The sequence below is a fragment of the Biomphalaria glabrata genome, chromosome 16, assembly GCF_947242115.1.
Source record: "Biomphalaria glabrata chromosome 16, xgBioGlab47.1, whole genome shotgun sequence".
NCBI lineage: Eukaryota > Metazoa > Mollusca > Gastropoda > Planorbidae > Biomphalaria > Biomphalaria glabrata.
The window spans coordinates 18,217,888-18,245,806 of record NC_074726.1 but is presented as its reverse complement, the minus strand read 5'-3'; the positions used below and the strand labels follow the sequence as shown (position 1 = coordinate 18,245,806).

General features: G+C 33.9%; 1 protein-coding gene across 4 annotated transcripts in view; it reads left to right on the top strand.

Annotated features, from left to right (window-relative positions):
* The first annotated feature begins 624 nt into the window (after positions 1–624).
* LOC106068998 (kinesin-like protein KIF9) overlaps positions 625–27,919 on the top strand; it is a 33,080-nt gene continuing 5,785 nt past the window's right edge. Inside the window, exons 1-21 of one of the 4 annotated variants that reach the window (XM_013228554.2) lie at positions 625–839; positions 1,869–2,034; positions 11,425–11,578; positions 11,979–12,168; positions 12,283–12,366; positions 13,860–13,952; positions 15,454–15,666; positions 15,992–16,069; positions 16,192–16,260; positions 16,428–16,532; positions 16,788–16,843; positions 19,535–19,619; positions 19,745–19,813; positions 20,452–20,618; positions 21,185–21,361; positions 21,791–21,808; positions 22,267–22,311; positions 24,634–24,719; positions 24,957–25,079; positions 25,396–25,575; positions 27,474–27,589. In XM_013228554.2, the coding sequence (XP_013084008.2) occupies positions 744–839; positions 1,869–2,034; positions 11,425–11,578; positions 11,979–12,168; positions 12,283–12,366; positions 13,860–13,952; positions 15,454–15,666; positions 15,992–16,069; positions 16,192–16,260; positions 16,428–16,532; positions 16,788–16,843; positions 19,535–19,619; positions 19,745–19,813; positions 20,452–20,618; positions 21,185–21,361; positions 21,791–21,808; positions 22,267–22,311; positions 24,634–24,719; positions 24,957–25,079; positions 25,396–25,575; positions 27,474–27,589 (2,370 nt within the window). In that variant the 5' untranslated portion in view covers positions 625–743. Of the gene's footprint in view, positions 840–1,868; positions 2,035–11,424; positions 11,579–11,978; positions 12,169–12,282; positions 12,367–13,859; positions 13,953–15,453; positions 15,667–15,991; positions 16,070–16,191; positions 16,261–16,427; positions 16,533–16,787; positions 16,844–19,534; positions 19,620–19,744; positions 19,814–20,451; positions 20,619–21,181; positions 21,362–21,790; positions 21,809–22,266; positions 22,312–24,633; positions 24,720–24,956; positions 25,080–25,395; positions 25,576–27,473; positions 27,590–27,919 lie in introns of all 4 variants that reach the window. The other 3 variants (XM_013228553.2, XM_013228556.2, XM_013228555.2) reach the window with 3 other exon arrangements.

Genomic DNA, 27,919 nt, shown 5'->3' with positions numbered 1-27,919 from the left:
TGAGAGTAAATGCTAAAAGAAGTTGCTGGGTATCAGATATCCGGAAAATAAAACAAATGAGCGTTTCTTTTTTTTTTTGGGGGGGGGGGAGGGGGGTTTTACTAGTCAACACTCTGGCATACTAAAAGCAAGAATTTAACTCCTCCAATACTGTGACATGACTCACTAGTCAAAAGTCATCCTTCAAGGTAGGAGAAGGGCAAGAATAATTTAAGGTCGTTCAAAGAAAAGATATATATGACTGGATAACGTAAAAGAAAGGACCGGTTTCTCTCTTGAAAAGCTATTGACTGGAAAAAAGTGGAAGGATTGAGTAATATTATGCGAACTGTTGCAGCACCCCTGCGACGAAAGTCAACAGACAGATGATGATGATACTACTGACCATACAGCAATTAGTTTCCTGTATTGTAGACCTGCTACAATATTTAGTTATCCTCTATTAAATTCCTAACGTTGTTGTAAATCTAATTATCAACGTATTTTATTCACATTTCTGATTTAATTTTCAATGTATAATTTTAAACCATCGGGTCTTGATTTCTCTATGTTTAATTATTTTCATGCAGACGCCGATGAGATAGACATAAAAAAATAAAAAACAACTCTTTTTTATTTAGATACAGAATCTTTCCAGGTTACCTAACAACGCTAACAAACATGGCTGCTGTATTTCTCCTGAAGTAGGAAAATAACGATACTTTTGAGCCAAGTTCAAGCTTTTTTTTTTTCTTTTTTACAAAATGAGTAACAGAAATAGAAAAGTTCGAGTATGGGGACGATTTAGACCCACCTCAAATTTCGCTAAAGAGAATATTGAGTTACTTAATGATAGTAAGGTATGTAGTTCTAGAACTAAGTAAGACTAAGAATATTTTTTTATATAATATTTAGATCTAATAATCATATACAATAAATACATATTCATAATGATTAAATGAATAATAATAATGTCATTAATGTAGTTCAGTTGTAGTCGATCTAAGACTTAAGACAATCTAAGTCTAGACTTTAGACTATACTGTGACTATATAATAGACTTATAGTATAAGTATAATTTAACTTAAATAGTTAAAATAGTTATAATTTATAATGAGTTATATAATGATAATAAATTTAGAATTATATTTAATATTATATTACAGTTAAATTATTACTATATTATATAGTATAGCCATTATTATCATTATAGTTTTATACTTATAGCTATCAATGATACTAATGATTTTTGATAGCCTATATATATCATATATCTACTTAGTCTACTATTCTAATTAATATTAATTTACTTATTCATTATATACTATCATATATTTATATAATATAGAAGGATCTAGATTCAAGATCTAGTCACCTAGGTACAACTTCTTCATTTTGGAGTAATGTCTGTAAATGTGTAATATATAAGATATATTAATTATAATATAATATTTGATAATCTACTACTTTAATGTTTAGTAGGCCTATTTTCAATTTTGAGCGATTCTAGATTTAGTCAATCTAGATCTAGATATTCTAGATCTATTAGAATGATCTATATATATAGAGATCTAATAATACTAAATAGTATTATCTAGAGAGCATAGTATTAAATATTGATTAAAATGAATGATTTAATAGCAGTCAAAATAAATACTGATATTGATGATGGTTGAGTGATATTACTTTTAGATTAGTCATTATAGGCTTTTGTAGACTGTAGATCTTAGAAGCATTAATTATTAGAATAATAAATATGATTTTAAAAAGATGTCTTGCTTGGGAGAAAATATGTAGCATGCCTAGAAGTATGTGTGTGAGGGGACAAAAGGTTAGGGACCTAATTATTATTTTTTTTAAATGATTAGAAAAGGCTCTTTTTTTTTCAGAGTGTCAGTATACATATGCAACGTGATCCTAAAAAAGGAGTCGTTAATAATCAAATTTTAGATTGGGCCTTCAAATTGGATGGTATCTTTAACAATGTAGATCAAGAAGTGGTTTACAATACAGTTGCAGCAGACATTGTCAAAGGTTCTTTGGGAGGTTATAATGGTAGGTTTCTCAAAACTTATATATATCTACTAATGTACTTCCTTTTACTCAGTTTCTGTATGGGCCATTTTGTCTTTGGCCATTTATATATATATATTTATCAGTGATGCTCAAAATACGGCCTGCAGGCCGGATGTGATTCTATCCGGCCCTGCCGACATGTTGACACAAAGTGTAGAAAATCCTCTGTTCACAAAAAAAAATCTTTCCTATCGTTAGGGGAAATTGATTGGTAGTGACACTAAGCCATCATATTTTTTATATAAAGAAAGAGTGGCTCTTTTTAAACTGTATAACATTAAACACCTTTATGAAACCAAATACATAAATAAATAAGGTGGCATTCTTGGTTTGAGATGCAACTATTATATTACACCTAGACTGAAGGATTGTTGAGAATTTTTTTCCAAAAACAAACAATAAAATAACTTGACTGTAAGGTTAGCTACAGAGCTGTACACATTGGAAGTAGAAAAATAAAAGTATTTTCTGATGGCAAATGCATAAAAATAGTGCTTGCTAGCAATGATGGGAGAAATCAGTTCTAAAAAGAAGAATGTTGTTGAAGCTGTCAGACGTATTTTGTTGACATTGTTTATATGAGTAGCTTGAATGATTCCCCTTGACTAAGGGAGTGAATGTTGGAATGTTATGTGTCATGTGTGTTGACAAAGTGTGTAAATAAATTCACTCATGAATCAGGTACTAGAGCATTGGTGTTGTTTAGTAAGTGTAGTGTCCAGAGCTTAACAAGTGGTAGCGGAGCATGTAAGTAAACGTATTTACTTAGTTGATCCTATTTGAAGGGGTAATGGCTACTAGGATAGAAATTCCATCATTTATTAAAGAAAAGCCATACGAATTGTATAAACAAGAGCTACTCGCATGGAATGAAATAACTGACCTAAAAGAAGAGAAAAGAGCTATAGCTATAGCCCTTTCACTACCACAAAACAGTGAATCAGGGATCAGAGAGAAAGTGTTCGAACAATTAGACCTAACAGAGCTTAAGTGTCGGGAAGGCTTTGAGAGACTTTTGCAGTTTCTTGACAAGAACTTGGCCAAAGATGACCTGGCAGACAGCATTCACAAATTTGACGAGTTTGAAGATTTTAAACAGGGGGAAAACCAGTCCATACAGGATTTCATAGCAGAATTTGATACAAAATATAGAAGAATAGAGAAGAAAAAGATGAAGCTGTTACCTGAGATTCTGGCCTTCAAGCTACTAAGGAAGGCAAGAATAACTCGAAACAAAAAGATGCTTGTTTTGACGCCAATCGTGACACCTTGTACGAAGAAGCTAAGTCATCTCTGAAAAAGTTTAAGGGAGAAGAAAGTAAACTGAAGGACCAAGAGGCATGTATCAAACTTGAGCCAAACGTTTTTGGCTGAAAATGAAGAAGCTTTATGGGCAGCGGGATACCAAAGACGTGAAAACTTCAGTAGCTTTGGAAAACGAGAAGTTCAGAGATAATGTGATTATAAGCCTAAAGTCGGACATCAAGTAAGAGGTAGAGGACAAGGAAGGAGCGGCACCCGAGGTTTTGGATTCCCAAAAGTTCAACGAAGTTCGAAAAATATAAACCCAGTTGGTCCCGACGGAAATGTCTTAACATGTAAATCATGTGGATCATACAGCCATCTTTTGCCCAAGTGCCCCGACAGTTGGGAAAACATATTTAAGAGGGTCAATATCGTTGACCAGGAAGAAGAAGCCTGTTTGTTCACAGGAAATCACAAAGATGAAACTTCCCAATTAGGGGTCGAAGCTTTTAACTGTGCCGTATTGGACAGCGCATGCAGTAGTACAGTGTGTGGAATGACATGGTTGGAGGCATTTTTGGGCTCTTTAGATGAAGAGGACCACAACAAAGAGAAGGTCACAGAATGTTTAAGTTTGGTGGTGGGACAATAATAAAATCAAAAGGTGAATATGAGTTAACTGTCACAGTGGCTGGAAAGAAGGTAAAACTTCTGACTGATGCTGTAGAAACAGACATACCATTGTTACTTTCCAGATCTGCTATGAAAACAGCAGGAGTAAAAATAGATCTGGAAAATGATACAGCTGTTATATTTGGAAAAGAGGTTGCCTTAAACTTAACATCTTCTGGCCATTATTGCATTCCAATTGACAAGACAGAAATGATTCAAATAGAAGAGGTCAACACAGTAAAAGCATTCGACGAATCCCCTGAAAAACGCAAGGCAACAATTAGAAAACTACACAGGCAGTTCACACACCCTCCGAAGGATAGACTTAAGGCTTTACTTCAAGTCGCTAACATTTGGGGTGAGGGTTTTGAAGAGGAATTAACAGATATAGAAAGAAGCTGTGAACTATGCAAAGACACCATCTAGACCTGTAGTGGCCTGCCCTATGGCCAGAGACTTTAATGAAAAAGTTGCAATGGATCTCAAACAATACAAAGGTCAATGGATACTGATATGTGGTCAATCTACAGTGTTTCTGTACTAATCAACCAGAAAAAAACGTCTAATGTCATTGATGCCTTGATGACAAACTGGGTAGGAATATTTCGAGTGATGAAGGCGTTGATGACGGATAATAGCGGCGAGTCCAATTCTAATGAGCTTCGAGAACTAGCATCAATCCTGAACATTCAAGTTAGTACAACTGCAGCTTTCAGTCCATATCAGAATGGCTTGTGTGAACGAGTCCACGCTATTACCGATCACATGCTAATGAAACTTGAGGCTGAAAATTCAAATGTAGATCTTGAAACTCTCTTATTCTGGGCTAATATGGCTAAAAACTCTTTGCAAATGAGAAATGGTTATAGTAGCCATCAGCTTGTGTTTGGGAGAAACCCTAATTTACCTAACATTCTGCAGGCGAAATTACCAGCTTTAGAGGGCAGCACAACAAGTGAAGTCTTCCATAAGCACCTGACCGCTCTCCACGAGGCACGTAAAGCTTACATTCAATCAGAGTCAAGTGAAAGAATACGACGAGCCCTGCGTTCTAAAGTTCGAGCATCAGAGCAGGTGTTTCAAAATGGTGACAAAGTGTTTTACAAGTGTGAAGGCAAAGAGAGATGGTTAGGACCCGGAAAAGTGGTATTTCAAGATGGCAAAGTTGTTTTTGTGAGACATGGCGGTATGTTTGTCAGAGTGGCACCAAACAGACTTTATAAAGCGGCGAGCGTGGAGGAGGAAGAGAGTACAGAAGATAATGAGGAGAACACAAAAATGATTCATGGCGTCGTCAAGAGTGGTGTAAGCGAAATATTTGATGGAGATCGTGAACTTATTAGAGATGAAAGTGACACAAGGAAAGACATTCATTCTGTAACTTGTTTGAAGCCAAATGAACAAATAGAATACAGAATGGACGAATCAGAACAATGGACAAAAGCTACCATTCTCGGAAGAGCAGGCAAAGTCACAGAAAAATATAAATATGGGTATAACAGAAAATAATGTAGACAAAGTAAGAAAAAGTGTAGACCTAGAACGAATTGAGTGGAAATATTCAAGGGGAGGCAATAGCGACAATGTATGCTTATCAATGGTTGAATCAAGCAAAGAGATAGATGAAGCCAAACAATTGGAGTTATTGAAATTAAAGCAGTTTGAAACATATGAAGAGGTTGAAGACTGTGGACAAAATGCTATTTCTACACGTTGGGTTATAACAATGAAAAATGGTTCACCAAAAGCACGTCTAGTTGTAAGAGGATTTGAAGAGCAAGACTTAATACCAAAAGATAGTCTAACTGTTGCCAAAGGTTCCGTGATAATTTTCTTGTTAATTGTGGCTAGTAGACTAAAACAACAGACATCAAATCTGCATTCTTACAAGGAAAGACCCTGGATAGAGAGGTACATATTATACCACCAAAAGAGAGTAATACTCCAAGTAAAGTTATTTGGAAACTAAGTATGGGCTATATGGACTCAAGGATGGTGCAAGACAGTTTTATTTAAGTGTCAAAGAAGAGCTTATTGAACTTGGTTGCAAACAGTCAAGCCTTGATCCAGCACTGTTCACATTAATGACTGATGGAGTTGTATGTGGCATCATTTGTTGCCACGTCGAAGATTTTCTTCATGCTGGCAATGGCGTTTTTGAGAAGACTATGTGTGGATTGCGTCACCGATTTGTGGCAGGAAAGACAGAAGAGCGAAATTATAATTATATCGGATTCGACATCAGACAAGTTACAGATGGGATCATCCTGGACCACACAGCGTTCATCGAAAAACTTGATCGCCCAAAGCTAGACCCAGCAAGATGTTTGCAAAAGGATTTGCAGTTGAATGATACAGAACAGTCTTTGTATAGAAAACTCATTGGCCAGTTAAATTGGGTCGTTCAAGGCTCCAGACTTGATATGGCATTTGAGTTAGTTGATCTTAGCACAAAATTAAACAAAGCTTTGGTTACAGACCTAATGCGAGCTTTGGTTACAGACCTAATTCGAGCAATAAAAGTCATCGGAAAGCTAAAAGACTTAAGACCCTTACAATTAATTAGAGGTCTAAATGGAAAACCCGAAGACGACTGGGAACTGCTTCTGTTCTGCGATGCCGCCTTGGGTAATCTTAGTGGTGGTACAGGAAGTACAAGTGCCCATATTGTATGGATTAAAGACAAAGACGGGCATTGCTGTCCAATTTTTTGGCGAGCCTCGAAGATCAAAAGGGTACTGAGATCTACCATAGCTGCTGAGGCATTAGGCTTGCAAGAAGGCCTAGAGTCTGCCATCTTTTACAGAACTGTAATAGAAGAACTCTGTGGTATTGAGAAACAGTCTTTGCATATCACAGTTTTCATTGACAACAAAAGTGTCATTGAAGCGCTGCAGACCACCAAGCTAGTGGAAGACAAAAGGCTGCGTATTGACATTGCTTCCATCAATGAGATGCACAGGACTGAAAGAATTGAAATTCGCTGGTGTCCTGGGAGAGCACAACTAGCTAATGTGATGACCAAACGAGGCGCATCGGGACTTCTACTTCTGACCTTACTGCAAGAAGGAAGACTCCCGGATGAGTTTGTGTAAGCAGCACTGTTATTTCATTTTTTTCTTTATTCACCATATTTCTATTTCTAGTAATGTAAATATACCTATGGCCCTGCCATATTTTTTGTTTGAATATATCATTTTTCATAGTTATGTGAATATGCCTACTATTTCATTTTGTTATTCACCATACTTGTCTTGTAGTTCTAATAGTATGTTAAAAAAAAAAAAACGTGAATAAAACAGATTTTTTACTTTGTTTGATTTTTTAGTTATTTTACATTATACTATTGTCACGTATAAAATACTTGTTAATATAATATGTACTTGTATTTCTCGGTTGATTTTCTTACATTTCTTTCTGATTCTGGATTTTTGCCTTTAAAGTTGAAAGTAAGAATGAGTGAGAAAAAGAAAAGAGAAATTGTAATGAATATTGACATTGTTTATATGAGTAGCTTAAATGATTCCCCTTGACTAAGGGAGTGAATGTTGGAATGTTATGTGTCATGTGTGTTGACAAAGTGTGTAAATAAATTCACTCATGAATCAGGTACTAGAGCATTGGTGTTGTTTATTAAGTGTAGTGTCCAGAGCTTAACATTTCTCATTCTCATAGTAATTAAACAGCTAGTGAAAGATATGGGTAAAAATCTCCATTCAAAACTAACAGACAAATTGGATTTCGAAATGTTTTCAATTGCCGATGTCAAATCTACCGACATATCTGATGCCGCTCAAAATCTTGGTAATTGTTTTCGGTACAAACAGCAGTTTTGAAATCAGATATGTTGGTAGCTATGAAGAGCATACATTAGACCTCCACTAGCAAAGTTCTAAGAAATTTTAATCATCACAGAGGATCTTTCTCTTGCTTAGAAGAAATTACTTGGAGTGACTTCTGATGGTGCCACAAATATGGTTGACAGCAAGAGTTATTAGAAATATTGTCAAGTCAAATGGTACCAAGTCTCCGTTGCTTCATTGAATTATTCACCAACAAAATCTATGTGGCAAGCTGTTCAGTCAGAACAATGTGATGATGATTGTGTTCAAATAAAAAAAAGTTTGTGGTTTCAAAAATCCATCCGCGGCCAATGTGTCAACCCAGACGGAGCTGCAACTTACAAAGCTAGACATCCCTGCTTAACAAATTTTAAGTGATGCAGACAATTGATTTGTAATCTGCGTTACTTTTAAGGAACTTTTCTAAATCTCCGAAAACAAGCGTTAACGATGATCACAATAATTAATAGCAACTGTTGGTGAGGACAAACATTCTCAATGATGAATCTTTTGAAACTCATGCTATGTAATTCGTCTCAAGGACAAACATCTAGGATTATAGATTCAGTGCTCATCTCATGCAGCCGGATATTAAAAAGTCAGTTTAAAATAAGCTTCCCGTGAACTAATGTAAGTACTAGGTTCACGGGTTTCAAATAAAAGGATTTCATTGTCTATTTCCTTTTTTTTTAAATCTTTTTTTGTTGATGTGGCCTGTAACACAAGTGTCAGAAATTAAAATGGCCCACCGGCAGAATAAGGTTGAGCATCACTGATATACACATAGGCCTAAATATTCAAAACCAAATTGGTGTCAACATAATATATATCCTGCTTTGGCTCCATCTCATTTTGCCTTACTTATACTTCAATCCCACTCTGCACCCTTTTCATTAGTTTAATCTTCTATTCTGCTCTTCCCTTGCACCCTTTGATCTCAAATTACCCACATCTCTATACCCATTTCTCCTTGCCTCATTTTGCCTATTTCCTTTTTAATTTTCTTCCCTCCTTTACCTTGTCTAACATACCCTTATTCTCTATTTCTTGTATAAAACTGATTTCCTGATGAGCTTCTTCCTCCTTTTGCACATCTGATCAGCTTCTTCTTCCTTTTGCACCTCTGTTCAGCTTCTTCCCTTTTCACCTCTGTTTAGCTTCTCCATTTGCACCTCTGTTCAGCTTCTTCCTTTTGCACCTCTGTTAAGCTTCTTCCTTTTGCACCTCTGTTCAGTTTCTTCCCTTTGCACCTCTGTTTAGCTTCTTCCTTTTGCACCTCTGTTAAGCTTCTTCCTTTTGCACCTCTGTTCAGTTTCTTCCCTTTGCACCTCTGTTGAGCTTCTCCATTTGCACCTCTGTTCAGCTTCTTCCTCCTTTTGCACCTCTGTTCAGCTTCCTCCTTTTGCACCTCTGTTTAGCTTCTCCATTTGCACCTCTGTTCAGCTTCTTCCTCCTTTTGCACCTCTGTTCAGCTTCTTCCTTTTGCACCTCTGTTCAGCTTCATCCCTTTGCACCTCTGTTCAGCTTCTTCCTCCTTTTCAACCTCTGTTCAGCTTCTTCCTTTTGCACCTCTGTTCAGCTTCTTCCTTTTGCACCTCTGTTCAGCTTCATCCCTTTGCACCTCTGTTCAGCTTCTTCCTCCTTTTGCACCTCTGTTCAGCTTCTTCCTTTTGAACCTCTGTTCAGCTTCTTCCATTTGCACCTCTGTTCAGCTTCTTCCACCTTTTGAACCTCTGTTCAGCTTCTTCCTTTTGCACCTCTGTTCAGCTTCTTCCTTTTCAACCTCTGTTCAGCTTCTTCCCTTTTGCACCTCTGTTCAGCTTATTCCTCCTTTTGCACCTCTGTTCAGCTTCTTCCTCCTTTTGCACCTCTGTTCAGCTTCTTCCTTTTGCACCTCTGTTCAGCTTCATCCCTTTGCACCTCTGTTCAGCTTCTTCCCTTTGCACCTTTGTTCAGCTTCTTCCTTTTGCACCTCTGTTTAGCTTCTTCCCTTTGCACTTCTGTTCAGCTTCTTCCTTTTGCACCTCTGTTCAGCTTCTTCCTCCTTTTGCACCTCTGTTCAGCTTCTTCCTCCTTTTGCACCTCTGTTTAGCTTCTTCCTTTTGCACCTCTGTTCAGCTTTATCCCTTTGCACCTCTGTTCAGCTTCTTCCTCCTTTTGCACCTCTGTTCAGCTTCTTCCCTTTGCACCTCTGTTTAGCTTCTTCCCTTTGCACCTCTGTTCAGCTTCTTCCTTTTGCACCTCTGTTCAGCTTCTTCCCTTTGCACCTCTGCTCAGCTTCATCCCTTTGCACCTCTGTTCAGCTTCTTCATCCTTTTGCACCTCTGTTCAGCTTCTTCCTCCTTTTGCACCTCTGTTCAGCTTCTTCCTCCTTTTGCACCTCTGTTCAGCTTCTTCCTTTTGCACCTCTGTTCAGCTTCATCCCTTTGCACCTCTGTTCAGCTTCTTCCCTTTGCACCTTTGTTCAGCTTCTTCCTTTTGCACCTCTGTTTAGCTTCTTCCCTTTGCACTTCTGTTCAGCTTCTTCCTTTTGCACCTCTGTTCAGCTTCTTCCTCCTTTTGCACCTCTGTTCAGCTTCTTCCTCCTTTTGCACCTCTGTTTAGCTTCTTCCTTTTGCACCTCTGTTCAGCTTTATCCCTTTGCACCTCTGTTCAGCTTCTTCCTCCTTTTGCACCTCTGTTCAGCTTCTTCCCTTTGCACCTCTGTTTAGCTTCTTCCCTTTGCACCTCTGTTCAGCTTCTTCCTTTTGCACCTCTGTTCAGCTTCTTCCTCCTTTTGCACCTCTGTTCAGCTTCTTCCTCCTTTTGCACCTCTGTTTAGCTTCTTCCCTTTGCACCTCTGTTCAGCTTCTTCCTTTTGCACCTCTGTTCAGCTTCTTCCCTTTGCACCTCTGTTCAGCTTCATCCCTTTGCACCTCTGTTCAGCTTCTTCATCCTTTTGCACCTCTGTTCAGCTTCTTCCTCCTTTTGCACCTCTGTTCAGCTTCTTCCTCCTTTTGCACCTCTGTTCAGCTTCTTCCTTTTGCACCTCTGTTCAGCTTCATCCCTTTGCACCTCTGTTCAGCTTCTTCCCTTTGCACCTTTGTTCAGCTTCTTCCTTTTGCACCTCTGTTTAGCTTCTTCCCTTTGCACTTCTGTTCAGCTTCTTCCTTTTGCACCTCTGTTCAGCTTCTTCCTCCTTTTGCACCTCTGTTCAGCTTCTTCCTCCTTTTGCACCTCTGTTTAGCTTCTTCCTTTTGCACCTCTGTTCAGCTTTATCCCTTTGCACCTCTGTTCAGCTTCTTCCTCCTTTTGCACCTCTGTTCAGCTTCTTCCCTTTGCACCTCTGTTTAGCTTCTTCCCTTTGCACCTCTGTTCAGCTTCTTCCTTTTGCACCTCTGTTCAGCTTCTTCCTCCTTTTGCACCTCTGTTCAGCTTCTTCCTCCTTTTGCACCTCTGTTTAGCTTCTTCCTTTTGCACCTCTGTTCAGCTTCATCCCTTTGAATTTTGGTGATATTATTATAATAAACAGTATTGATTCTGGTTTAAACAAACAATTACTAACTAATAGTAATGGAACCAAGATTTTTCAGCGTACTCATATAAAAGTAACAATTCATTATTTAATCAGGAACATTAATGTGTTATGGTCAAACTGGTGCTGGAAAGACTTTTACTATGACTGGTGCAACAGAAAGTTATCGCCACCGTGGTCTTATACCTCGTGCCATATCACAGTTGTTCAAACTAATTGAAGAAAAATTGGAATATAGTTTTAATGTCAGGTATAGTATATATTTATTGTTTTTTCAATTTTAGATTTTATATCATGTCTTTACAGTAGAATAATGACGATGGATAACTATTATCATGTCATGTTTTTCATTATTCGTTTATCCTGAGTATTTTTATGGCATTTGACTGTGCTTTTTTTGTAAAAACAAAATAGGTGCCAGTACTCAGTGATGGATTGCCTAACTTTCAACTACTAATAAATTAATAATAAATGTTAAAATACAAGAAAACTAAAAATTGTATTTCCCACATTGAAAAACTATAATAATTTAATTTCCCACATTGAAAAACATGCTGGTACGTCACAAAAAAAAAACACTGTCATTTGATTAGCTGATCACTTTGTTTTATATCACACTTTGTCAAAGAACTATAATGTTTTTTTCTCAGGGTTTCCTACTTAGAGATATACAATGAAAGTATGTTTGACTTATTGGGAACTTTACCTGAGGCTTCTTTGAACAGCAATAAAGAGCCTGATCCAATGGTGGTAATTGAAAATCAAGATGGTGTCTTTGTAAAAGGTTTATCCTGCCATCTTGCTCAAAATGAAGAGGAAGCACTTGATCTTTTGTTTGAGGTAATGCATTTATAGAAACTAAAAGTTTTGATAGTATATCCAGCCCGAAAGCCACCTCCATTGAGACCAAACTCAATAAGTCTACTAATTATTGCATTTCTTTCTATGCCCAAGGGTGAAACTAGCCGATCAATAGCAGCACATCAGTTAAATAAGCAATCTTCCAGATCTCACTGTATTTTCACCATCTATCTTGAGGTTGGTATTATATACATAGGATAAAAAGGTTAAGTCACTTCAGCCTTTACTTGCATCACTTTAACATCACCATACATCACATAGACTTTAATCTAAGATAGCGCCGACAAAATAGCACGAAATTTCCCGACAAAATTATTATTATAGCTTTTATATAGTGCTACTTTCATGCTTATAGCATGCTCAGAGCGCTTTTGGTCCAATCACTTTTGTGGACCAGTGAGGGGGAGGGGGTATCTAGGAGTTGGTTTTCCGTGCTACCTTTAGGCGCTCAGTAAACACAACTCTGCCCGAGTCGGGTGTCGAACCTCGAGCCCCCTTCTAGGTAGCCCAGCCTAGCCAAGTTCAAGCATACTTGGCCTCTCGACCATGCTTCCCACTAATAGCGCAATATGAAATAGCGTGGACTTATATATGATGTGTATAAAAGTACCGGATTATTAGTAATTTAATTTCCTGACTATGTTAGACTCTGTAAGATACTGCTGGAGCTAAGACCAACTCTTGCTCCACGGAGGGTGATGTTAGATTTTGAGAAGGCAAGTCAAAATGCAGTAAGCACAGTGTTCCCTGCGACCAGACTTGTCGTTTGTCTATTCCATTTTTTATGACTATTGGGAGGACACTATATTGGTCGCCAGAGACGAAACCGCAGAGTGACTCCAAGATTTCCGATAGCATTATGGAATGTTAGAGATCGTGTGCAGGACAATCTACCATGAACAAACAATTCAGTGGAGGGATGGCACCATGCATTTCAACTGTCTATTGACGGTCATCACCCTAATGTCTACAAGTTAATCACTCACTTCCTCAGAGAACAGGAGAACACTGAGAACAAGATTCTGAGGTACAATGCTGGAGAACGAAGTAAAACTGAAAGCAAGACAAAGTACCTCCAACTTAACAGACGACTTGAAGCTATAATGCCAATGTACGGAAACAAGCCAGTGATGGAATTTCTATGTGACATTTCCTACAATTTAACTTTGTGAAAGTTTGTGCGTGTGTATATATTTGATAAGTATAAATAAATGCTGTATTTTGAAATTATTCATTTTACATTATTATGATTATTGCTTATTTATGTTTTAAGATACAGGTATCTAAAGTGTTTCCTGCAAAATGACTGAAAAATTATGATAACATTAAACCAAAAAAAAAAAATTGGCTCTATTCATATTTTACGACATCTAAAGTATTTCTTTCAAAATGACTAAAATATTTTTTTTCTGCGCTATTTTGTCGGCGCTATTTTGTTCGCCCTATTTTGACAGGGTACGCTTTGCTACACATCACATAGATCCCCAGTTAAATTATATTGAACAGTTTACATGTGCTTACATTGAAAAATTGGTGTTTAATCAAATAGGTCTACAATCATAAATAGGAACACAAATCACACATTTATCTATCTAGGATAGATTTAATAATTATAACTAATGTAAACTCATTAAAACCAACATAATTATCACTCTCTGTAACTTGAATAGTCTAGATCAAGAACTGAGTCCAATGCAAAATATACAGTGTCAAAAATAAACTTTGTTGACTTGGCGGGTTCTGAAAGATTAAGCAAGACTAAGGTAACATAGATACTCATTTTTCTTGATTAAAAAATCTGCTATCTGAAAAAAATAATAAATTTAGAAGATATATTTTAATAAAATTAGCTCAACTCTGTGATCCAATTCCATTTCTTTGTATACTGATACTCATACTTGCCACATTGAAAATGCTGATATAAATATTTTTATTTGTGATTTGTGATAACATTAATATTTTTTTTTTTTTGCCTATATGGAGTGACCCATATTATAATCTATATGCCTCACACACAGTGGCATCACTGGGGGGCTGCGGGGGGTGCAGGCCATATCGGGTGACACCCTCCAGGGGGTGACACCCAAGTGGGAACAATGCACTTTCCAAAATGCAACTTTTAAAAATAAAAATTGCTACCTTGAATGTCTCTCACAGTTTAGTATCAACTTGTGTCAAACCTTATTTATTTAATTCGATTTGACTTGTAATCTTCCTATTATGAGAAAAAATATGCGTTGTAGACGCCAGGAGAAAGAGTTTCTGAAGTTCAGAAATGTAGAAAAACGCTTGACGCCCAGGGCTTTGCCCCGGACAACTCTCAGTAAGCTTAAGGTGCTCCCTCAAACATCTAATCTGACCAGTTGAGTGGGGAAAATAACGTTTTTTATTGTAAAATGTTGAGAAACACATAGAATTAAGCCCCTCGTGCGCAATTTGATGCATAGGCCTGCAAGCTCTCTCCACAGAAATCAGTCTAAGGCGACTTTCACAGCAACTTCCCAGCTGTTGCCCACGAAATTCAGGACTTTTAAAAAGGTGATGAATTTGCATAGTGCCATACATTTAAGTGTAGGGGGAGAGTGTTGTTTCCTTGGAGGGGAGGGGTGACACCCCTAGCTTATCGCACCGGGTGACACCGACCCTAGTGACGCCACTGGTCACACAAACACTTTTTTGGCCCATGATTTCTTCTAAATATTAGTATAAAGTCTTTGATTTGCCTCCTTCATAACCTCATATTTTCTTACTTAGAAAATTTTTAAAGTCCATCATTTGTTGCTGATTTTGTTTGCTCACCTCTGAACCAAAAGAACATATTTATTGGCCTGCGTCTGATTTTAAAAAAAATTATTTTTTTTGCCTTCCCTTAAAAAAAATAAAAAATTAGTTGATAAATAATTAAATCCATCAGAAAGATGGTTAAATTTTCAATATTTTTCTAAATAAATATTGTGCTTTGTATTTAGATGAAAGGGTCGGAATCTCCAAGGGCTGATAGGATGTGTAAAAGATTGTAGAATATAAATAAATAATGATAATATAATGAATGTTTCTTTTAATGCATACCTATATTACCATCCATCATTAATGGTGATATTGAAAACTCAGTTATTTGATTTTAATCTAATGGATTTTTAAAAATGTTTTAAAGTAATAAAAAGAAATTTTATCAATTATGTAATATTTATCTAAATTTCTTAGATTTTACTTATTCAGGGTATTGAAAAAGATATATTTATATAATTCTTTAATTTTTTTCAGTCTGAGGGTAAGACAAAGGAAGAAGCTCTCTATATAAACAAATCTCTTTCATTTTTGGAACAAGTTGTAATAGCTCTGGCTTCTCGAAATAGGGAACATGTACCATTTCGTCAGTCAAAGTTGACACATTTTCTGAAGGACTCTATTGGAGGCAACTGCAATACTGTGCTCATAGCAAATATGTGGGCTGAAAAAGCACAACTTGAAGAAACTGTATGTCTTTATTGTCCATTACGTAGGAAGAATTTATATTGACTAGTTGATAGTGAACAATGATGTGAAAAATAAGCAACACTCGAGTGTAAATTCAATCAAAAAAATTAATTGAATGATGCCACATGAGTTGAATGTACAGACTAATTAATATATTTTGAAAACAATGGAACTCATTTATTACAACCTCTTCAAACTTGCAGATTTTTTTAATGTTAAAGTTTTTAAAGATAAATTTATAAATATAAATTTTAAAAATACATTTTTTGAAGACAAAAAAAGGCAATTGTTTGAATTTGTGTTTGTCTTTTCAAATGTCATATAGGTGTCTACTTTGAGATTTTCTACTCGCATGATGTGTGTTACTAATGAGCCTTGTGTTAATGAAATCTATGACCCAGCTGTAAGTTTTTGCAAAACATTTGAGTTTATTCTTCTGAGCAGGTATAATATCTGTCATTGAGAAAACCTTTTTCTTAGCTTTTACCTATATATTTTTTGTTTTGTCTTCTCCTTTTTTTTAAGATGCTTGTGAAGAAACTGCAACAAGAGATCCAGCATTTAAAATCAGAACTTGCTATGCATGATACTTTGGTAAGAAATTTATTTTAAATTGATTTAGATATGTAATAGTAAAATTTTAAAATTATAATTTTTTTTTAAAGTCTGGAATCAACAAACATACCAAATATATAGATTGTGAAATAGTTCGTTATTGAATTTCAGACATAAAATAATTCAGTACTTAATTAATTTTTTAGACAAATCGTATGTCAGTATCTTATGAACCCTTATCTGAACAACAAAGAAATGAGATAAAGGCTCAAGTTCGGCGTTTTTTAGATGATGACCTTGACAGACTAGATGTAAGTGTTTTTGTATATTTTGTAAACCAATGAAAATTGTACATACCAGATTTCTTTTCAAATCAAATTATATCTAGCAATACAATAATACAATACAATAGCCAATGTATTTTTAAATAATTATTATATAAGATAAGAAAATACTCTAGATCTAAAATTGTTGAATAAAATTAAAGACATAAAAATAATTGAAAATTATGTTTTCATTATATGATATGTATTTATTGTTCATTCTTGTTTTTTCTTATATATTAGATTATTAATTTAGAACAAATAAATGGAACATATAATGCCTTCAGAGAAATTTATCGGTAAGTATTAATAAAAAAAATCTTCTTTTGCACAGTGGTGTTGCTAGAGGGGTGTCAGACTGCATTAAGGGGAGATAAAAAAGATTAACTAATTGTTGTTTTTTTTAAACAGTAAATTAGTACTCCAACATGTTTATGAAACAAATGTATTTCTTTACTTTAATTTTGATGAAACTGCATTTAAGCATCCACAAATTCTTCATATCACTTTTAAAACATTAAGTACAACGTTCAGCTATGTAAATGAACATGAATTTCATTTGATGCAAAGTCCAATTATAAAATGCTAAACCTATCTGATTGAGTAGTAAAAGAGCATGAGATTGAAATACACAAAAGTATTACCATATTTTTCGTGCATATAACACATATATGCGTATAACCTGCACACCTGTATTAAAAACAAAATCGTACAACCTGCACCCTGCACAGCGTGACTTGCTGTAAACTACTGGTACATATAGTTGTTGCTCATCAGACAGATGTTCCTTGATATATAGTCATTCTCCAGTTGTTGTTCCAACAACTCACACATAGAGTACATTGTAGTCTATACGTATAGCCGGTATCGGCAAATAAGTTTAGCTGCTTACTTACTTGTCATATTTGATTACTGTTATATAAAGATTATCTTCTTCATTGGTACTATTTGTTTTCTTGAGGTTTATAATAAGTGGTCATAAAGCTTTCTAATGTACATTTCACAACCACAGCAAACTATAGGAGTTATTAAGACTCATTATTCATTATATGTCCATAAATTCTGTTTTGGTCTATTCTTGAGTAAAAATAAACTTTGTAAACTCCTCACCTTTGTATACCCTGCACAGCTGCCATTTATTTGAAAAAATGTGTAAACCCATGGTTTATATGCATAAAAAAAACAGTAGTTTCCAACTTTGCTAAAAAAATGAGTTTTTATTTGTTTACAAGCCAGCTAAATGGTATACTAGTTGAAGTTTGCAAAGCACATTTTTTAAATTGTCATCACAATTGACAGCACACACTGATCAATGTCTAAAGTGATATAGTAAGGCTGAATTAATAGAATTAGGTTATTAGAAGGGTAGAGGGGAAAGAAAAGCTGATGCGGCCAGTTCAAGCAGCATAAACATTTTTTTTGATTTAAAAAAATGTATATGATAATACTGTTATAATGTCTGAATATTCAACATGGAGGATTACTGTTTAATCTTGAAGAAGTTACAAATAATAAGAGTACTTTGATTTCTATAATTCAAATGTCAATAGAATAAGAACCTTTACCAAGCTCTGGCTAAGCCTTTAATTGTTTGTTTTTTCCAAGTCTGAGGTGTCATGTGGAAGTAGCGTTTTAAAACTGAGGCTAATAAAGAACTAGTTGAGATAAACAATGACATGACATGATATGACTTGATGATCTGGCAATTCTGTCTTTTAAAAATTTGGAATTAACTTTGATGGGATTATTGCAGAGTGTAAAAGTTTTAACACAAAAAGAAACTTTAATTTGTAAACTTTTTCTTTAGTTTTTGTACATTTTTTAATGTTAAACATATTTTTTTTCCCATTCAAAGTAAGTTATAAAGTAGATATTGTTTTATTGGTCCTTACCAACTTTAAAGTATAATGTAAAACAATGTCCATATTTTATTGATACTCTTTCTGTTTCTAATTTTAATAATCCTACAATTTGATAATAGCTAACATTAACACACAAACTAATACAAATTTGTTTGTGGTGAAAAATATTTTGGTTAGAGGTGCTAGGGTTTGAATCAATTAGCTATATGCACCAGGAGAGACCATCCTTAGCAACACCACTGCATTTACAATCTAATTTTATTTTCAGTGTATGTTATATTTCCATTGTCTTAGTCTTAGTATCTTATGCTATTAAGTAATATTATATGGACTCCACTCTAACCACATCTGCTGCCTCAGAAAATACAATGTCATTGTTATTTTGTTTTATGCAAAAAGATATTTTACAATTTTTTGGGTACATTGTCATCAAACTACATAAGCATAGAGCAGTGTAGGTACAAAGGTTAATAAATTCTATGCAAGATGGTGCTCAAAACTTCAAGTTGGCTTTTTAATTCATTTTAACTTACTCATTTATACACAGAAATGTTTTAGTCAAATGTTGTATCTGTGTCATGTAAATGGAAAGACAGATTAATAATTTTTTTTGCTTTTAATCTAATTTGAGACCATTTCACTTATAAAAGATGCACATTAGGGTCTTAACAGAAATGAAAAGCCAAATTTAATATTAGAAAGATTAAATATTTGTAAACAATAACACAGCAAGTTTTCATTGTGTGGCCAATTAACAAGATTTTATTCTCAAAGATATATATATATATATATATATATATATATATATATATATATATATATATATATATATATATATATATATATATATATATATAAGATTAAAAACCAGGACAATCAAGTACAGTACAGAGTGCATACCATATGTCCAGGCAAAACAAAAATATATTGTATTAAAGTTGAGGGTTAGGGCTAGGGCTTTAGCTTAGCAAAATAAGTTGGCTCTTCGATTTGCTTAATATAATTGTAAAAAAGTTATAAATTAATTTTCTTGTATATTTTTTTAAAAGATTTTATACATGGCAATTGTAATACTGTTATATTTAATTTTTATATATTTGTAATTTTTTCATATTTTTTTTTACTCAGAGATGCTGAGCGAGAGATTGAAGCAAAGTTGAAGGACAAATATGTTCTCTTAAGTAAATCTGAGCCACTGGCTGTTTCACAACATGTAAGTTTCTTAGCTGCTCACTTGTTATTTATTGAAGCTTTTCTTCTTTAGCTAGAAATTTTTTTAATCTAAATGTCAAGAGATTTATTGACATCTTACTGTAAAGTATGTGAATATACATACAGGCACTTAATGAACCATCAATTTTAACAGACTCTAAGAAAATTTTTGATAGAATGAATAAAAAATCTGAGGTAAATTTGTATTGACTTTTCATCAAATCTTGTCACTTTTGTATTTTCTCATTTTCTTTCTTCATAGAAGATTTAGTAGCACTTGACTATCTGTCATTGAAATGATACTTCCTACTCCATATATTTGATCATTACTGTAGGAACTTTTCAAAATATAATAGTCAAACTGAAAGATGAAAAAAATGTCTTTTTTTATCTTATTGTTTTTGTTTTAGAAAAAGTTATAAATTTATTCAGTTGATAAGCTTTCTGTAGTGTTCATCATGTAAAGCATTTTAAATGTAATATTTATTAGTTTTATAGCTTTAAAAATAAAGTGAAACAGCTTTTGAAACCTAACTGTGTTACATTTCTTGTTATGTTATGCTCCTTTCTGTTGACCTTTTGTTTTTTATTCTGTTAAGTTTATTTCTATCACCATACATAATGATGCTTTTTTGAAATGTTAAATAATAATTATAAAAATGATAAAGATATTTTTGTTTTAATAATTTTAGTAGAATTTGATACATTACATGGTAGATTTTATCTGTTTTTTTTTTTCAAATGCATGGTTAAATTAATAAAATCCATCATTTAATGATACTATTAAAAACAAACTTTTTTTTGTCATCATTCTGTAACATTTTTTTTCTCAGACTGCTTTGAATGTACAAGATGAACTGAATGCTGTGGGAGAATTGGAGGGGGCAAATGTTAGTGTTGGTCATGCTTCAAAGCTTTTAAGGGCTGAATCATCACAGGTTATTCAGCTTAAAAAGAAAGAAAGGGAAAGAGAGAAGAAAAAGAACTCCAAAGAATCTTTGTAAGTCTGCTTCAACACAGTATCTTGTTATTCAATTGCTTGTTTAGGCATCTTCCATTCAAAAATGCTTAATGCACTTACCATTAGTTTATTTGGTATTTTGAAATTAATGTAGTTTTCTAATATTTCATTATATGATTTAATAGCTTACACATACAAACATACATATAGCCTACACTACACTTTCTGCCATTGGAGCCAGTTCCCTATTATTGTTCATTTTCTTCTTCACTCATAGTATTTTCAATCTGTCCATTTCTTGATATTGATTTACAATATTTCTTTTGTTCATCTTTTATATTCCATAGCATTTTAAACATATTTTTTATAACAAAAATGAATGCTGAGTTTTTAACAAATCTTTTGAATGATTTTTATATTCTTTTGCTTTACTTGATGATAAAATTCAAATAAAAGGAAAAGAAATTCAATCAAGGCTTTTAGCATATCCAGTCTATAAATGTTCTCATTTATTATTAGGTAAATTAATAATCTGGGCATTATTTTTCATGTATAATATCTCTCCTAATATCAGTGTTATTTTCCTTATTGATATATTTAAGAAGTCCTGTTTCTGGAAAACCTGCTTCGAGCCCATCCCATAGTGCCAAGGGAGAGCATAAAGCTGATTCTCCAGGTGCAGAGAAATTGGAATCAAAAGAAAAAGACATTGATGTTTCAGCTTCACCAGTAAGCTCTGCTGATAACTACTCTAGAGGAGTTGATAGAGTTCAAAAACCCAGGTAGCTATATATTGTTATATTGTCAATTGTTTAGTTTTCATTTGGTACAACAGTTAGGGAAACAACTTGCTTTTGACCTGTCTGGTAACTTACACTGTTTACAACAACTGTATTTGATACTATTGAAAAGTATCAGAAACCATAAGGAAACCTGCCTCTGGGAATACCACATTTTCTTTTAATTTTTTCCTTTTTAACTGTACTATTCTATTCTCTATATCTGGCATTTAGCTTGATTATTGTTAACAACTTTTTTTAATACTAAAGAAATAAGAGGGTTTTGTATTAAAAAAGCATTATCATTGAGTCTAATGATAATGGAAGAGTGCAGTATTTAACTTAGCTATGCAGACCCATTAATAAACATACCAACATGCTGTAGTATGTAGTATAATAGTATAATATTGTTGACTTATTTTTGTTTTCTAGACTTGATGAATCTGAAAGGTAAAGTAATTGTAGATATAAAAATTTTATATTTACTTGTAGTCATACATTTTCACTTTTTTTGGGGGGATATCAATTGCCTTTATTTCTTTGCACTCATTTTTTGATAAGCAAATGTATGTAATAGGAGTCTGTGAATTCAAGTTCATTATATTAGCTACTTTTTGGGGGATTTAATTAATTCTAAATTCTTTGCCATTACTTTAAATGTATAGCATGATAGATATTACATTATAATTAGATTCATCATATAGATTGCTGCATAACATGGGTATAAAAAGGTATAAAGAATACAATAGCATTTTTTTTACTGTTAATTTGGCCTAAAAAATATAGAGAAAAAGAGGCTGGGAAACATATAAATATCACATGTGGAATAATATTTTTTCCATTTTATCTATTGATTGAAATAAATGTTTTTCTGTCAATATCTTTAACTCATTTTTTTTCTCATTTAGAGATGAAGAAGATGAAGACAAATTAAAATCAAAGCTTAGGCCAGAGTATGAAATACTTTGGTTCATAATTTTCTTGAACTTTTCAGTCATTTTCTCTTTTCATTGATTTTAATTTTATCATGAATTTTTTTTTTAGTTTAATAGTTTTACAACTTTTTTTACAAAGCAACTCACTCTGTCTGTCTGGTAAAAAGTTTGTATATATTATTTCTCCTACACCCAATCTCTTTATCAAGCTGAAATTTTTCACAATTATTTCTTTTACCTGCCAACACAAGAATCAATAAAAAAAATTAACCTATTTGTTAACTGGTAATTAATTATGTTGTTTGGTATTTTGAACAAGGAAAAGAAATTTTACTTGACTGATAAGGTGGTATAAATTGAATTATTCTCCTTCATTGTTTGTAGAAAGAAAAGTTTGTAAATAACTATAAAACCTACTTTCATAAGCAGCTCCCTGGCACAATGGTTACTGTATTGGCTTGAGGAGGCCTTGGTCCCTGAGCTTGAATTCAGGTCGCTCACTTTTATTTTATAAATACATTTAAAAAGCAATCACCCAGATATCCCTCTTCTTTCCCCTCCACTATCCCTTTCCAACTGGTCCAGACAAGTGATAGGATCATAGCATATTGAGAAAGCTAAATGCATGAAATAGCGCTAAACAAAAACAATTGGTAAAAATATTTCTAATCGCGTAGATTTATTATTGATAGTCTAGATTTATTATAAATTTAACTACATGACTGATCCAAACAAATTGATACATATACACTTAATATAAGCTTTGTTTTTTTTTAAAGGTTTTTTTTTTTCATCTTTGCTTGTTTTGTTTTTTAGCTTATTAGTGATGTTGTTGATTGTTGTTAATTGATAACTTATCTTAATAATCCCTTTTTAAATCTTGTTGACTACATATTTTTGTGTTTCATTGGTAGGTTGTTTTTTTTCTAATAACTTTCAAAGATCACACATTTCTCTAAAAAAAACATACAGTAATCAAACAGCTCTTTTGTTTTTGAAACAAAAATTATTTTTCTTTTACTTCTATTGCTTTTTACAAGTGAGAATCAATCATTTAGTTTCTAAAACTATTTTAACCCTTTCACTACTATTTCCAGTAATTTTGCTTTTTTTAAATTCAATAATACAAAAAAATATATGTTTCAGTGTATAATCTGCTTATCAGATTGATGGTTGACCTATGGAAAAAGGAGGTTCTGAATGGTCATTATGTCATTCACAACTTCAGGATGAAGTTTTTCCCTTTGCTTAAGTGTCATTGTGCTAATAAAAAGTACATGAGTAATCTTCCTTTTCTTCTAGCCTGATTTTTGCCTTCTGTGTCAAAGGAAAAGTGTGCTGTTTTCTTCAGCTGTTCAACACTGCCATACAGAGTGTTGGTTATGTATGGGCTTTAGTGGTAATAGTGTCTGCCTAAGGTGATGGGCATTTAAAGAGGGTTAGATTCATAGTTTCATAGGATTGGGTGTATTGTCTACAAAGAGGTGGGTGTGTGGGATTTATTCTGTTAATGTGATAATGTAAAGGTTTGTGTCCTGTTCTTAGCCAGAAGATTGTAGATCTTTTTAGGGGGATGAAATTAATACTTTCCAATTTGTTTGACATGATCATTTCTTAGTACATAGCTCTACCTCTTAGTGATTACTGCCTAACATTGACATGAGAGTTTTTAATATCTTTTCTAGTTTTTGAGATCCAATGTTTTCCTCTTAAAAAAAAAAAAAGAGCAACACATTTTGTTTTTGCTAAAAAAATGAGTCATTATATATAACTTTCACCCTCTCATTTGTAACAAAGCATGATGACCTCTTTTTTTTAGGAAAGTGTTAACCACCGTTTGTAACTTTTTAGTACATTGCATACCACATTAGTAGGCTGTCATAAAGACTGCATTCTGGCGCAGTAGTAGTGAATAGGTCAATGTAACTTGATATATTTAATATATGTATAATCATAGATTTGAATTAACCAAACAATAACTCTAGAATCACAGTATATAACATATATTTCAATTAGAAGAATACATATAATGCTTTTTGAGTGAAAACTTGACTGGCTTACCTAAAAAAAATTGTGAAAAAAAAAACTGTCACAATAATTTCATATTTTAAAATAAATAAATCTTTTAAATTTTCAGTTATTTGTAAACAATTTTGATGCAAAAGAAAAGACATTATAATTGAAGAGAAAGTACAGGAAGAGATTCTAATCAAGAAACTTTACAAATATTTTTTGTGTGGATGATAGTAAAAAAAAAAAAAAAAAAGATAAATAAATATCTTAGTATCCTTTCTTGATACCAGTATTTAATTTCCTACTCCAAACATTCATCTATTGCAGCACTCCACCAAGTAGAACTTCAGCGTTTGAAGACTTCAAGGCTGATCGTGGCAGTGAAATTAATCGTATTTTAATTGAAAACAAAGGTAATTACTATTGGCATAGGCTATAAAAATGTTCTATTTGAATTGTTAAAATTTTTTAACGTATTATTCTCATTTTGTGTTTATAGTTAAAAATGTGTTTTTCAAGATTAAATACATTACAGTAAATTGACTTTAGTTTAAAATTAAATAAATATGGTATAAATTAGTAGTTAAAACATATAAACTGTATCTATTAATATTGCTGCTATTTCTAATAACTTACATTTATACCAAAAGCAATCCTAGCTTCCAAGAAGAAAGAGTATTCTGATTTGGCCAATCAAATCAATAACATTAAGCATTCTATAGATGAGAGTAAAGGAAGTTTAGAACAGTTTCAGTTGCAGAGAGAAGAAAATGGTATGTTTATTTTTAATACACTCTCTCTCACCTAACAGCTTTAAAATAGCTGTTTTTTTATTTATAAAAAAGTACAAAAAAATGTCCTTAATTAAATGTCCTAACATACAATACATACAATCATTTGGAATTCATATTTTTCTATCTCTTAAATTAAAAAATCCACAACAATAAGAACATATGATTCCTTTACTCATAATTTAGTTATATGCACTAAAATACATATCAGTTTGTTTAATGTAGTCTTTGAAATATTACTTTATTATTTTTTTTTAAATATATATATATTACAGGATGATTTACTTTTGTCTTGTAGGTCCCCTTTTAAACGAAGATGGTGACATTATTATAAGTGAGGAAGAATTCATTGAAATTCAACATCTTAAAGATTTAAAAATCATTTACAGAAGCAAGTATGATGAACTTCATAATTTGAAATCTGAAGTGATTTATTGTCAAAAACTAGTTGACCAATGTCGTCTCAAATTAATTCAGGGTATGTATTGGATAGTAATAAAGTCAGGCCTTCTCTTTTAGATTTTCTATTTCATTACCTCATATTGCCAAGAGCAGTATTTCTCAGATACATAAAGCTTGTCTTCGAGTCCGAAGATCAATCAAGAATGCAGTATTTCATGTGGCTGCACAGCCCTACCTGTAACCTACATATTTAGCCACATTTAGCGCAGGCATAACCATTGTCCACCAGTGGTTGATCTAGATTTTCTTTTTGCCATCTACAGCTTGGTGGCTGAGCAGTAAAGTGCTTTGCTTCCAAACCGGGGTGAAGACTGGGATTTAATTTTGGGATCTTTGGGCGCCTCTGAGTCCACCCAGTTCTAATGGATACCTGAGGAAAAGTAAAGGTGGTTTGTTGTTGTGCTGGCCACATGACACCCTTGTTAACCGTAGGTCACAGAAACAGATAATCTTTACATCATCTGCCATATAGAACACAATGTCTGAAAGAGGAACTTTACTTTACTTACTTTATCCAAGACTGTCCTTGGCAGCAGATTTTCTTTAGGTCTCAAATATGTATCCCGCTGCCTTTGTGAGTGACCTCCAGCTGTCTCATTCTGAAGTCCCATGCAACCAGGTGCTCTCTTCTATGTCAGTTAAAGCAAGTTGGCACCTAAGCTGGTCTTTAAAGCGTTTCTGTGGGGCACCTCTGTTATGTCGACTACCATTCAGCTCATCAAAAAAGACTGCTTTGGCTAATGTTCATCCCTCATACAGGATACGTGCCCTGGCCAACATAACTATCTGACCATAAGAAGTCCCTCTATATTGTCCATACCGGCATTAGCAAGGACATTGCCCTTTATAGTGTGATCTTGCCACTGAATGTCCATGATGGAGCTCAAGCATCTTTTAGTGAAAGCATTCAAGTAGTCTCTGATCTGTTTAGAAGGGTTGAGAGAACCACTGCCTGGTAGACATTATTTTTTGTAGGCAGGCAGAGCGATTTATTCTGCCAAGCTCTCACCTGAAAGCATCCAAAAACACTACTAGCCATGGTCAGATGGTTTATCAACTTCCCTTGAAAGCAATGTGTCATTTGATACTATGCTTTCTAGATATGTGAAGTGGTCTACCACCTTAAGGGGCTGTCCATTTATAGTGATCAGAGAATAACAAAAAGTGGTCTATATTACAATTAGCAGTGTGCTTCTGTTGACAGCAAGTGGGTCTAGGGGAGCACTGTAAATCAAGCATTTTCTTGCATTCTTCACTGCCTACAAAAATCAGTATCCACCATGCAGTGGCTGTTACAATTTTGTATGGTTCTAAGATTTGGGTGGTCTATACCAGGCATGTCATACTCCTCAAATGCTTCAATCATAGGGGCCTTTGCTCCATAATGGGCATAGGCTGGCAGAACTACCTTACAAATAACCATGTTCTGCTGGAGGCTGGTGTGGACAGTGTAGAAGCCCTACTTACCATTTGTAAGCCGCATTGGGTTAGACACCCCACATGGAGGACAATGGCATGTCAAAGGGATCTTTTTTTGGTGACCTTTAAGGAGGACGGTGTAATAGAGGTACCCCCCTGCCCCCGTAAGCACTATAAAGATCAACTTGGCACCGCTTTGCTCACTCTCACTGGCAAAGAGGAGAGTAGCAGGTAGCAGATGGCCTTTGAAAGAGACAGTTGGAGAGCTCTCGCCAAAGCTTTGGGACATACAATTTAAGACCCAGAGGAAAGCCCTTGTAGAAGACAGGCACAGAAAAATTAAAGAAAAATGAAATGGACCCCTAGCGGACAACTTTGTCTGCATCAGATGTGAAAAATTATACAGGTTGCAACTGGGTTTGCACTCCTTGTTAATCTTAAGAATCAAAGACATTGCTTTTATTATTATTGATTTTAAAACTTTATTTATTGCAGAGTTTGACAACTGGTATAGTGAAAGCTTTTTGGGCCTTAATGATGAAAATCAGACAAGTCTAAATGTTGGCCTTGGCGCTAAGCTAGGAGTCACACTACCTATTACAAGCATAGCTGTATGTATAGTTTTACTTTTTATTTTGAAAGTGGATGATTTGTTTTTTTACTGTTCATTTTTTTCATATAAAATTAATCTCAATGCAGAGATATACAGGTTTTATAATACAGGAAAATTCTAGATGTTTTTATGGACACTTACACAGGAGGTTGATCACAGAGAATTATAAACAGGATGCATTGAAAAGTTATGTTTACTAACAATGATCATTATAAACACTGATGATCACAAAAAGAAAATAATGAAGGATGATAATTAAAAACAGGACATATTGAATATAGATTGTACTCGTTGACTTATTAAAATTATATTTAGAAAGTATTAATAA